This window comes from Orcinus orca, chromosome 4 (assembly GCF_937001465.1).
Source record: "Orcinus orca chromosome 4, mOrcOrc1.1, whole genome shotgun sequence".
In the NCBI taxonomy this organism is placed as follows: Eukaryota; Metazoa; Chordata; class Mammalia; order Artiodactyla; family Delphinidae; genus Orcinus; species Orcinus orca.
This window is the reverse complement of record NC_064562.1, coordinates 48265272-48278736: the sequence shown is the minus strand read 5'-3', so window position 1 is coordinate 48278736 and position 13465 is coordinate 48265272. Positions and strand designations below refer to the sequence as shown.

The 13465-nt window shown below is 36.3% G+C and overlaps 1 protein-coding gene across 1 annotated transcript in view; it reads right to left on the bottom strand.

Annotated features, from left to right (window-relative positions):
- CCDC158 (coiled-coil domain containing 158) overlaps positions 1-13465 on the bottom strand; it is a 96477-nt gene that overhangs the window by 58750 nt on the left and 24262 nt on the right. The window contains exons 4-9 of the mRNA XM_049709360.1: positions 11559-11668; positions 11118-11445; positions 10680-10756; positions 9125-9235; positions 8381-8495; positions 1929-2048 (exon numbers count right to left, since the gene is read on the bottom strand). Coding sequence (XP_049565317.1) covers positions 1929-2048; positions 8381-8495; positions 9125-9235; positions 10680-10756; positions 11118-11445; positions 11559-11668 — 861 coding nt within the window. The remainder of the gene's footprint in view (positions 1-1928; positions 2049-8380; positions 8496-9124; positions 9236-10679; positions 10757-11117; positions 11446-11558; positions 11669-13465) is intronic.

Genomic DNA, 13465 nt, shown 5'->3' with positions numbered 1-13465 from the left:
CAGAGCTATAGTTTAGAAAGATGAATACAGGCTGGACGGAAGAGGGAAGAAACTAGATTTAGGAACCAAGTGAGGAGATGCTGCCACGCTGCAGGTATGATGAGGGGCTTGGATGAATGGGTAGTGGCAGCAAGAATGAAAAGGAGGGGATGGTTATGAGGACGGTTCAGACATTTAACCTCCAAGATTTTCAAATTAGATATGAGGACACTGGGATACACGCAATAGGAGGGAGAGAAGTGAGGATCATCCCAAGGTTTAGAGCTTCTCTCCCAGTTGCCAGCTCTCCCTTTACCGCACACTCTTCAAGCCCCCTGTCGGCCTGTCCTCTACCAGCAGAGGGCGCTGTAGCCTGGAATAAGGTTGGGTGGGGAGAAAAGAACCCTATTCTATAGGACCTCTAATAAATATCACACGAAGGGGTACTAACGTCTCCTTTCCTAAACTTCTCAGCCTGTCGTACCCCTAAACAGAGGGCAGAATCTGGTTCACTACTCTCAGAATCCTCTTTTCTTTCCTTCTAAAAAAATTTTTTTTACCTGAACTTGCATTTAAATTTTCTTTATACATAATTTGTATGTGTTTTGGATGTTGTTTGGCTTTGAAATGAACACTCAACATTATTTCAATTTAGCAGAACACAGTACCTAATTGAAAGACTATGGGTGTTTGACACATGAAAGAATGCTCAACATCATTAATCATTAGAGAAATGCAAATCAAAACTACAATGAGATATCATCTCACACCAGTCAGAATGGCCATCATCAAAAAATCTAGAAACAATAAATGCTGGAGAGGGTGTGGAGAAAAGGGAACATTCTTGCACTGCTGGTGGGAATGTGAATTGGTTCAGCCACTATGGAGAACAGTATGGAGGTTCCTTAAAAAACTACAAATAGAACTACCATATGACCCAGCAATCCCACTACTGGGCATATTCCCTGAGAAAACCAAAATTCAAAAAGAGTCATGTACCAAAATGTTCATTGCAGCTCTATTTACAATAGCCCGGAGATGGAAACAACCTAAGAGCCCATCATCGGATGAATGGATAAAGAAGATGTAGCACATATATACAATGGAATATTACTCAGCCATAAAAAGAAATGAAATTGAGCTATTTGTAATGAGGTGGATAGACCTAGAGTCTGTCATACAGAGTGAAGTAAGTCAGAAAGAAAAAGACAAATACCGTATGCTAACACATATATATGGAATTTAAGAAAAAAAATGTCATGAAGAACCTAGGGGTAAAGCAGGAATAAAGACGCAGACCTCCTAGAGAACGGACTTGAGGTTATGGGGAGGGGGAAGGGTGAGCTGTGACAGAGCGAGAGAGAGTCATGGGCATATACACACTAACAAACGTAGTAAGGTAGATAGCTAGTGGGAAGCAGCCGCATGGCACAGGGATATTGGCTTGGTGCTTTGTGACAGCCTGGAGGGGTGGGATAGGGAGGGTGGGAGGGAGGGAGACGCAAGAGGGAAGACATATGGGAACATATGTATATGTATAACTGATTCACTTTGTTATAAAGCAGAAACTAACAAACCATTGTAAAGCAATTATACCCCAATAAAGATGTTTAAAAAAAAAAAAGCAAATAGAACTTCTGGAATGAAAAAAATACAATTGTTTAAAAATACTCAATAAACTGTCATAAAACAAAAAAAAAAAAAAAGAAAAACTATGGGTGTTTGAAGATCGGCTTCACCTAACTTTTAAGCCCTAACAGTTCTGCTTAAAGTATAGAATACTATATTATATATGTAAAACTTGAGTAGTGTCTAGGATATTGTGCTGTGTATAAATGTACAACTATGTTGTAAAATTTGTAATTTTACAAATGAAACTAGTTTTGTGAACTATTGTGGTAAAAATTTCCCAGAATTAATCTCATTCATATTTCAAATCATCAACTTGCCAAGAGCTTTTGAAGTTTATCGTCCAGATTTCCAGATTCCTCACTGAACTGATCACGTTCCGTCCGTGCTTCCATTAGTTCTGAGTTCGCAAGAACTAACTGCTTCTCCAGCTCTTCTATCTAAAAGGAAAGCACAAATCAGTCTGGCTACATCAATGAGTAATATAAAATAAATAGAGTCTTTGGAAAACAAATGGTATTATGTTGGGGCAATGGTATTATTTGGGGGGCAAAAATAAAGTTTATTGTGATGTATTTTGCAAAGTTTTCTAAACTTAAGATCTATGTAGAATTTAGCCAGACAAACTGACCAAAATGAAATACTTGGTACTGTTAGGTTAAGCCATGGTCTGTAATGCATCACTCTCATTTTCACACTATTCAAGATTTATCTTCTGTGAATATGTGTTCTATAATTTGGTATTTAAGGAAGCTTGATGTAGCATAAATAACATTCTGCAGAGCCCACATAAATTAACTATATTATACTTAGAAGAGCGATTTTGTTTCAGAATATCAGTGTCAGTAATAAAAGGCATTGAATATAAAAGAATAAATGGTAACAACAAGTTTATAGTTACTGTCATTATTATATAATCACCCTATTTTGCAAGAATAAGTGAGGTTATATTACAATCCTCAATTCCTACAACTATAAAATGGGATAAGAATACCAATTTTAAAGGATTGTTATAGGTGTATTTTTCTCTTACAGATGGGCAGCTGTTTCATCTGTGTGACTGCATTTCTATGACATATGCCAGAAGGGCCATAGCTGCTAACAGCATCCCTACAGCTCTTAACCTGGAGGTGCAGTGCAGGCTAAAAGGTTAAGGTCTCAGACAATGTAGATTCTGGGTTTAGATTCCGGCACAGCTGTACAAACTCATAACTTAGACACAGATATTAAAATAATGAAAAACTACTGATACTTAGTGATATGTAGTAATCCCTGATCTTTAATGTGATGCCTACAATAATAGTTCATCATCCACTTTTCAGTAATAACAAATCTTTCATGTCTGCATAAATGTTACATATCCCTTCTTACTGCTAAGGCATCTATTGAACAGGCTTCCAAATCTACTGTCAAGGATAAAACTTATTGATTGGTTTGGACGCAACTGTGATTAAACCTTCTTAAAGAACATATGAGCAAGACTAACTTTTTCTTAATGACTATTTTAAACTGGACTAAGTTCATTTAAGATCTTCATTTATTAATTCAGCACACACTTATTAAGCACATTATATAAAAACACATATATGCAACTATCTCTTTGATAAATGGTAAGTATGAATACTTAGAAGTTATCTGTGTGTGTGTGTGTGTATATATATATATATCTTTATACATACATACATACATGACTTAAGAAAATACTAATACAGGACTACCAAACAGGTTCAAATTCAACAGAGTAGTATTACAGCCTATAGGGACTGGAATATAAATTTTAATATATACATTGGATATATTTTAAAACTGACTCTGTATTTGACTGCATGTTATCTATAAAAAAAGTATTTCACAGGAATTAGATAAAATAAAACATTAGGTGACTGACTGAAATGTGCTCAGAGATTCTCATAATCCTATAAAGAAGTACTTTCACTCTTGTGCTCCTTTGGGGGCATACACAGAAAAAAGCCCTACAACAATTCACCCTCTGTGGCACAAGTAGCTTCCTAAGATAAATGAATGAATAATGTCAGTTGATATAACCTCTTCAGCTCTTTTATTATTGGGAAAGACTAACTCAGCACACTTAGTAAAGACAGTAGGAATAGTTAGGAAAAAACCCATAAACTTTCACTTTGGGTAGACAAATGTGATCAGACAGGAAATGTGATCTTACTAAGAGTCAAACACCTTGGGTTCTGAACCAGCTTCTGTCACATAAGCTCTCTGAGCCTATAATTTGAGTCTAAATTATACATTTTTCACCAATAATTTGAAAAGAGTATTCTAGATGATCTTTTAAATTCCTTTCAATTCTGCTACTAATACTTTTTAACACAAGAAGAACAGTATTAATGAAGCTGAAATTCTATCTTTTCCACCTGTCTTTGGAAACAAAATATGGTCAAAGGAACCATATTCTGAGCTATAAATTTAACAAGAACACTTTCCACTTGAAAAGTTACTCATATGACTAAAACAAACATCTTCTACTCCTAGTCTGGTGTTTCTGTCTTTGAGCAAAGTATTTGTATATGCGCTTTAAAAGCTTCAATTAAGACTTGCTATTTTATGTCTGTTTTCACTTTTTAAGAAACCCTGGGTAACCATTTGATGTTAAAATCTATGAGGCCAAAATTTTAAAAAGAAAAGAAAAAGAGTCAACTCGTAACTTTCTAAGTATCAGAAGTTCCTCCAGACCCCTGCAGGAACACTTGTTTTGTAGTTGTCAGTACTGACTCAACTGCTATAGCTCTGCTTTTACCTTTCACTTTTTAGAGTAAAAATATTTATATTAATTAATCATTCAAAAAGATAAATGGAGAGTGAAAGGGAAAACCATTGAAGTAGCAGCTGAGCTGATACAAACCGCTGTTAAAAACACTATAAAGAAAAGCCTTTTAAAATGTCCAGAATAAATACTGACATCTGAGATATAGTAAAGGTTTTTTCTTTTTCTTTTTAAATAGCAGCACTGGTTTTCCCTTTCACCATCTATGAATCTACTTTTTGTTTTGGATCACTGGACAAATCGGTACTGGGACCTCATTCTAATCTTACAGTGATTTTAGGTATCACCAATCATGCCAAATTGTATCTTTTGTTTTCTGTGCTCAAAAAGACACAGTTATGGGGTAATAAGGGATGCTGCAGGTGAGCATGGAGGTGCATTGGCAGAACTATGCAAAGAGGTTTGCACAGAATCTTCCCGCCACAGTAGATAGCTCCAGCCAGTGCTACTAAATCTTTACTTTTTGAGTATGAAATTCAGCCCCAAATGCTTTCAAAGTAGGAAAAATAAACTTAGAATCAAGATCATGAGATATTTTTGTTGTCAAAAAGCGAAAGTTAAGAGTAAAGCCAAATCTACAGAGCCAATAGTGACAGCTTCTACTGGTCCAATTTCGTAAAGGGGAATTCTGGAGGTTCTCCTAAAATGGAAAGAGAAGAATAGAAAAAACATTACAGTAAAACACTTTTGTATGTCTGAAGGCTACGTCTAAAATGTTCTTTGAAACACAATTTCTATTTTCATCAATACGATCTGAAGAGAAACACTGCCCTCCTAAACAAGTTTTCTCTAAACTTATGCATTTTAGTTGGGAAAGTTTTGTTCAGACCTGTCATCAGTTTTTTAAAAATAATAAATACTTTTTTTCTGAAGGAATCTGACCTCAGGAGAAAATAGTAATACTGCCTGCCTCTCATAAAATATGTTGATGTATAATATCAACATACCCTTATAAGTCTCTTTTCTCACAAACCTCACTTTTAATCATAGCTTTTAAGTATTTTTTCCTTATTGTTATTTGGACAGTATATACGAAAATGTGCACTGAAGCAGTGGAAAATAAAATATATTTTAAAGTTTTAATAGGCTTTAGCAATGTAAAGTCAAGGTACATGAAAAATAAAAGAAATTAACAAAAGAATCTGTCTTTAAAAATTCTATATTCGATTTATTACAACAAAAACATTTCATAACAATAGAATTTTTCATGAACCCAAACTGAAATACTTTTGCTAACTTGCTTGATCTTCTTTGCTCAGTTATGCCATGTATTATTATTATTTTGTGTGTTTGTGTGTGGTACGCTGGCCTCTCACTGTTGTGGCCTCTCCCGTTGCGGAGCACAGGCTCCGGACGCGCAGGCTCAGCGGCCATGGCTCACGGGCCCAGCCGCTCCGTGGCACGTGGGATCCTCCCGGACCGGGGCACGAACCCGTGTCCCCTGCATCGGCAGGCGGACTCTCAACCACTGCGCCACCAGGGAAGCCCTGCCATGTATTATTAATGCCTTTCAGGTCGGAGTATATTCAAATCTGTATTTACATGGTAGGGTAATCATCTCTCAGCGTTCCTTCACTAAAGCGAGTTACTGTTAAGAGATCCTTGTTAGCCATCATCTAGGTGCCAACTCAGTTAGGTTCAATATGCTTATTATAAGTCTCAACGATCTGGATTAAAATTAATTAAACTAATATGCCCCCCTTATTTCCAATAATGTTGACTGTTTAAGACTGTCGAAATTCTTGGTGATCCATTGTTTACATTAGAGCAAAGTAAGACAATGATTTTAGTATTATGTTTGTATCTATATGACCTCAAAACACTCATATAAAAGGTTTGCAGTCATTCATCTGGATGCTTATGCTTCTAGAATGCTAAAGAGATAGACGTTTATAAAACCAAAAACTATTTTTGTATTGTTTACATGTCAGTATTTGTTAAAATTTCCTACCATGCCCAAACTTAGAGTTGATCAGCATGATGCTATATATCAGACCGTGTGCAGATTAGCAATGGGTGATAGCTTATGAAGGGGTCATCTTTCCAAGCAACATAACAAATGGAAAGCTATATCAATTTCAAATTATGTAAGACAAACAGGTGAGTTGAGTTTTATTTAGTACTTCGTGGCTTTTCAAAGGGTTTAATTTGTCAATAAACAATGAATAGTCTTTTCAAAATGGTTTGAGTATGATGAATATCGGTTATTGTACCGTACTATAGTACAGCAGCTCTCCTATTTCCTTTCTTACTGTTGGATCGTCAGTGCTCAGCTCGGCCAAGGTGCCTACCTCCACTCAACCTGAGTAGTAAAGTAAAGCATCTTTCTACCCCACGCTGTATTGAAATCATTACCATCCTATAGGGTGAGATCAAGGCCTTTTGTGTAGGCTTGATCTGCCCAGAATGGGTTCGATCGATATTCCTGCTATCAATCTTCAGGGGAAAAGTTCACCCTGAGGAAAGAAACCAGAACACAAAAAGCAGGCCTCAGAGAAGCAGTAAAGAGCAAATATTTCTCTCTGGGCTTTTGTTTCTTGGGTTTAGCCTTTAAGAAGTCTAAGGTTCCTCAAGGCTGCTTCCAGGTGGCTGTTGTTGAAATGACCTTGATACAAGAATCTAGGCCACGAGCTAAGGAAGAGGTCTTGGAGAGCAGTGTTATTCACACTGCAACCCAGCAGTGAAAAACGAAGTCAACTTAGTGAGCATCAAATCAGTATCTGAAGAAAACAGAAAAGAGCCAGCGTCTTAAGTAATAGGGGTAAGTATTGTTTTGTGAAGTGTGCTTCAGTTGTACGTGTGTACTAGATTATATGGTAAACTATGTTTCTTGCTGTGGGTAGTGATCAAAAATGTTTGAAAGTCCCTGTAGAGCATCCAAATCTCATAACTGAGATTATATAGTTTCATGCTACTCTTTATTGTTTAGACTTTTATAGTAAATTCATGTCTAAATTTTCCATTCTTCTTTCAGCCGTGCCACAACGAATTAAAGTTGAGGTCTTTAAAGTTGAGAACCGAGGAGAAACAGCCCCCTCCTGTGGCCAGCAAATGGGTGACAGTGGTAATTACAGGAGGGGTTGCTCAAAGGCAGGAAAATATCTGGAAGAGTTAGTGCTGCAATATTCAATTGCTTCTTCCCATAAGGAGCTTTTTTCTTGTACTGTTACCCTGTAGAACTGGATTATTTTATAAAGAAAATCTGGCAGCTTCCTTATACTCTATTTCTTCCCAATCAACTAAGGAGTAGGAAATTAACTACAAGTGGTTAGAACTGTAGGTTCTCTTGTAGGCAGGATGATTATACGTAGAATTTATCTTCCAGACTAGGACATTTTGGAGATGAAAGGTGGCATTCACAAAACAGGACACTACTTTGTGTCCTTGAAATTAACAAAAACCTAAGCTCCAGAAAAATGGTTGATAATGATAACGAATAGCTTGTCTTTAGCTATAGACAGGGAGAGAACAGAATATTGTAGTAAATATTAATATCTAGTTTTAATAGGAACTGTGTGATGAGAAATGAAGATTTAGCTTCCTAATTATTTTTTATTCGGCCTAATCTTGAAGGGAACTCAGTTTGCTAGCCGCACAATGATTAATAAGGAGGAGCTGAAGTAAGAGAGGAGGTTAGGCCCCAAAACGTTCAGTGGTCGGGGAGACCAGCTGGTACCAAAGTACCTGCTAAAGCTAAGCCTTGTAAAAGTAACTAAAATGGCCTTATTATTCACTTTTTAGAAACTTACTTGAAGGATGCAAAAAACTTTTCTAAGAATCAATTAATTTGAGCAAACAACTTAAAAACTGTTTTTCTATAGTAATTTAACATGTAGCTATTTAGCACCCATCTTATAAACTGCTTTTAATTTTAAATGATTGCTTTGATTCCTCATTTTCAAATAAACCATTAAAAACTATATAACTGATTCTGTGTATAATAGTCGCTGGAAGCAGAGCAGCAAAATCTAAACTCACTTTGTCTTCATATATCCTTTTGGCTTCCCTTAATTCAGAACGTAGCTGAGAAACAGTAGATTCCAGGTCACTGAGTTGACGCATATACATTGAATTTTGGTTTCTTGCTTGTTCTCTAAAAAGGGTTTAAAAGGGGAATAACAGCAAATAGCAGACTAAGAATAAGTGTGATACCTAAGGGTTCTCTAGCTTTTAGATACTTCCACTAATTATTTAATATGGCATTATTAGGTCAATAGTCTTTTATTTTCCAAAACTGCTTATTAAAAGATTAAGTTCAAAAATGTTAACTGTTAAAGGTAGGTGATGTATACATAGGAGTTCATTATACAATTTTCTCTATACCTTTGTGTACGACTGAAAATGTCCATATAAAAAGTTTCAACACAGGAGCTCAAACTATAAAGTTATTTATATGTGTATATATATAATTTATGTATATTTATACATACACACACACATATATAGTGTGTGTTTGTTTTATCCTTTCAGTTGAAATGTAGACAATATCTAAAACATCCCGTCCCAAGAGGCCCAAATACTTGCCCTAATACTTCTGATATGGTTATAAAGTATTATCTACATGTTAAGTAATCTTTTCTATTTCTTTGAATGTTAGAAAAGTTTTACTTTCCTGTAGAATCAATTATTAAGTAATTTTTAAAAAGATCTTAGAACAAAAAATTGATAAAAATAAAAAGAAGATAAATGACTATCAATTTCAAACCACCAGGACACACATACTGAATGATTTCCAGTTGACTTTGGATACTACTGGCTTGGCTCCGAGCACTGCTAGCTTTCTCAGTAAGTCCTGCTTTTTCAATTTCATATTCACTGATTAACTGCTCAATCCTATAAAAAGAATGTGGTGATTGTTATTTGATACAGATGTTGCCTGACAATGAATTATTCTAAATATTAATGATTGTCAACACTCTCAAATTTAGTATTTTGTTTTAGCTTTGAATATGTTATTCTTTTTGTAACAAGTATGTAAATTAGATCCAGAATCCTTTATCCAAGTCCTTTGGGGGCAGTTAGGTTTTAGGATTCAGATTTTTTTTTTTTTAATTTTACAATGGTGATAAATAACAGTACTAAATATCATGTGACATCCCCAGAGAGATCTAGGGAAGTGTCCTAGAAGCCAGACATTACTAACACAACAGTAGATTTTTAAATATTCACGGTAACTCATAAAGACTATAAAAAGCTTTACATTAGCTCAGGCTTTCCCAACAAATGAGTGACAAAGACTCTAACCTTGACCAAGCTTTAGTCAGACTCCTCTCGGCAGTCTGTGCCTCCAGCCCACTTAGTAAGCAGCCCAGGCTTAGTATGAAGCTCGCTAAGTCCGTTTAGTAAGAAGCCTCTCACCTCGACGCCTCCTCCTAGCAATTTTCTATCCACTGAACCCCTCACCCTGCTTCTTGGCTATGAATCTCCGTTTGCCCTTGTATTGGGAGTTGAGCCTCATCACTCTCTAACGCAAACTCCTGTTGCAACAGTCTTCAATAAGGTCTTCCCTACTTTTTAAACACGTGTCAGAATAATTTTTTCTTTAACGTGAGTTTGCCACAAATCTATGAAAAAAGGATTCTGTGCTTTAGAGCTTTATAGATTTTAGAATTGCTGATGAGAGATTATAGACTTGTGGTATAGTTTCACTACGATCTTCTATACCAGTGTTCCCCAACCTTTTTGGCACCAGGGACTGGTTTCATGGAAGATAAGTTTTCCATGGACTGGGGCTGCGGGGGAGGAATGGTTTGGGGATGATTCAGGTGCATTACATTTATTATGCACTTTATTTCTATTATTACTACATTGTAATATATAATGAAATAATTATACAACTCACCATAATACAGAATCAGTGGGATCCCTGAGCTTGTTTTCCAATTGATTTATTATGGTCCCTGTGCAGTCAAACCTCTCTGCTAATGATAATCTGTATTTGCAGCCGCTCCCCAGCGCTAGCATCACCGCCTCGGCTCCACCTCAGATCATCAGGCATTAGATTCTCACAAGGAGCATGCAACCTAGATCTCTCGCATGCGTAGTTCACAGTAGGGTTTGCGCTCCTATGAGAATCTGATGCCACGGCAGATCTGACAGGAGGCGGGGCTCAGGCGGTAATGCGAGCCATGGGGAGCGGCTGTAAATACAGATGAAGCTTCACTCGCTCACAACCACTCACCTCTTGCTGTGCAGCCCAGTTCCTAACAGGCCACAGACCACTATCAGTCTGTGGCCCAGGGGTTGGAGACCCCTGTTCTATACCTCAGAAACCTACCTATTTTGATGTTGTTGAAGTAGTAGTTCTATTTTGTTCTGTGATTCAGATTTCAGTGTTTCAAGCTGATCCTCTACCTGGTTATAATAAAGAGATACTGATTTAGGAATTGGTAAATCTAAAGCTTGGAAAATTTAGAGATTTTCCAACAAAAGGAATGCCTTAGAAAGATGCAAACAGAAGCAATGCTAAAATCAGATACATTCTATCACTGTATTTTATTAGACCTTTTACATTGGCTATACTCTCACGTAACTACACAGAGAAGTCGAGTTAGTTCCCATTATTCACAAAGATCATTGTGGAAGTAACTTCTGCTATTTTAGAGAACAAAAATGAGACCTTGGCTTACTTTGAAGAGTTTCAAAAATTGTATGCCTAATACTATTGTCTTAATGAGTTTTAATACAATATGGATGTAGTGTTCTCACCACTTACTGGAAATATCCTCCCTTTAAGATAAGAAATCTCTGTGTCTAATTCTCTTAGGATTTTACTAATAGCTGAGCCCATGCTGCGGAAGTGGATGGTAGACATGCTGTCATGGTCATATATTTTCTTGCCTGAGGCTTCTTCAAAGTCAACTAGGACTGATCGAATTTCTTGAAGCACTCGCTCATGACCAAGCATCGTCTTTCTTAGCTGCTCTATCTGTGTGTTGCTGTCTTTCAGCATATCATCCTTAAGGCATTTGGCAGCCTCAAGTTCATGAATGGTATTTTGAAGCTGATTTCTTAAATCCTCCTGGGACTGACTCTCTCTTCGTCTAGAAAATAAATGAAAGAGAAGAAATAATACTGATAAAACTCAGATTCACACAAGTGATTTTACACTACAAAGAGTAAAACTTTAAGATAATATCAGGTAACGAATCCCAACCTGATGTCAGCCATGGCATCTCTCTCCATCTGCATCTCTTTAAGTTTTGTTTGCAAACCAATGACTGACTGTCTTAAGTAAAATGTTTGTTTCTCATGCAATTCATTGCTCTGGAAAAAAAAAAAAAGTCCTGCAAATTAGTTTTCATTAGAGGAACGTATTTCCTTATAGCTAATAATTTCCAAAAATCTATATATCAATGATTTATTTTTATGTGTACTTCCTTCCCCCTTCACCATTGTTCGGGGCCTAATTAATCATTTCTCACCTAGGTTTTTTGAATACCTTAGTCTCACTGTCTCAACCTTGCCCTCTTTCAATCCATTCACGTTACAACCAAAACACCGTTCCTAGAACAAATCTGACTCTGGTTCAAGACAGAGATAGAAATAAACTCTATTCCCGAGGACATGAGAATTGGTGGAAATTGTGTATATAGAAAAGTCAACCTCTGCCTCCAACTGACTTAAAAAACTTGGCAGCAGACAACTACCATTCAAAAATCAAGGTGTTCTACTACAAAGAAATTCACAAAGATCTCAAAATCAGGCACTAAGCGATCTCCCAGCACAATGGTTGATGCCCCACCTAATTATCCCAAAGTAAAGCCATCAAGTTCTGCCCTCAGGGAGACTGCCATCAGTTTTTTTACTGTTCATTCTTGAGTATGAACAAAAAGCCAAAAACCACTGAACACTTGAAGGAAGATTACAAAATAAAAAAGAGACCAAGATTAAACAAATGAGCAAATACTCAGGAAAAAAGATCCAAAGAAACAAAAAGAGATAATGCAACAGTGGAAGAACACTTCCAAAAACTTGTATTGCAGAGAAGTTTGAGAGACATTTTTGCTGTAAAGTAAGAACAGGACACTGTGTCAGAGAAGTGATCAGAGGAGAAGAGAGAGTTCTTGGAAATTAAAAATATGGTTGCAAACTAAAAAGTTGCAATAGAAATGATGGAAGTAAAGAAATGCACCCCAAAAGTAAAAAAGTAGACAAAAATTTTGAAAGAAAAGGTAAGAGATTTAGAGGTTCAACCTAGGAGCTAATATCTGACTAACAGGAGCTTCAGAAAGAGAGAATTGAGAAAACAGAAAAAAACTATCAAAGAAAAAAGAAACCAAAAAAACCTGAATTCCTCAAAGCTGAAGGGCACAAATCTGCAGGCCAAAAGGGTCCACTGAGTCCCTTTTGGTACTAGCACAGGGAAGGAAAAAACAAAAATCCACACTTAAGAACATCATAGTGGAATTTCAGAGATAAAGACCCTAAAGTTTCCAAAGGTGGACCCCAATTAAGTAAAAACATATCATCTACAAAGGAACAAGAATCAGATAGACATCTTCTCAGTCTGTGCAAGGGCACACAATATTTTCAAAGGACTGAGAGAAAATAACTTTCAGCTTTATCCAGCTTAAGTCATTATCAGAATGAAAAAATTCATATAATGTATGTCCCATATACTTCTTAAAAGTTTCTAAAGATGTGTTTTGACTAAATGAAGAAATAAATCAAGAAAGAGGAAAAGAGAAAACAGTGAATCCTGGAAATCATGAATTCAACCAGGAAAGCAGTGATAGGAATCCCAAGAAAATATCTATACAGCAGACCTAAGAAGAAACTCATCGAGACTAGACAGAAGAACTCCTAAAGGGTCCTGGGTTAAAGGAGGTTTGATAGAAAACCTATATAATAATTTTTTAATGAGGATATGATAAAGGTAAATATCAACAGTATAAGGAAAAAGCAAGGCAATTAGGAACCACAGGAAAAACAAACATTACACAGGAAAGGAAATATAATAGGTTACTACCTAATTCTGCAGTTGACAATGTTTATATAGTCAATATAAGGTAAGATCCTTTACCTTCTTTTCTAATAGTCCAGGTGAACGGCTAGAGTAGT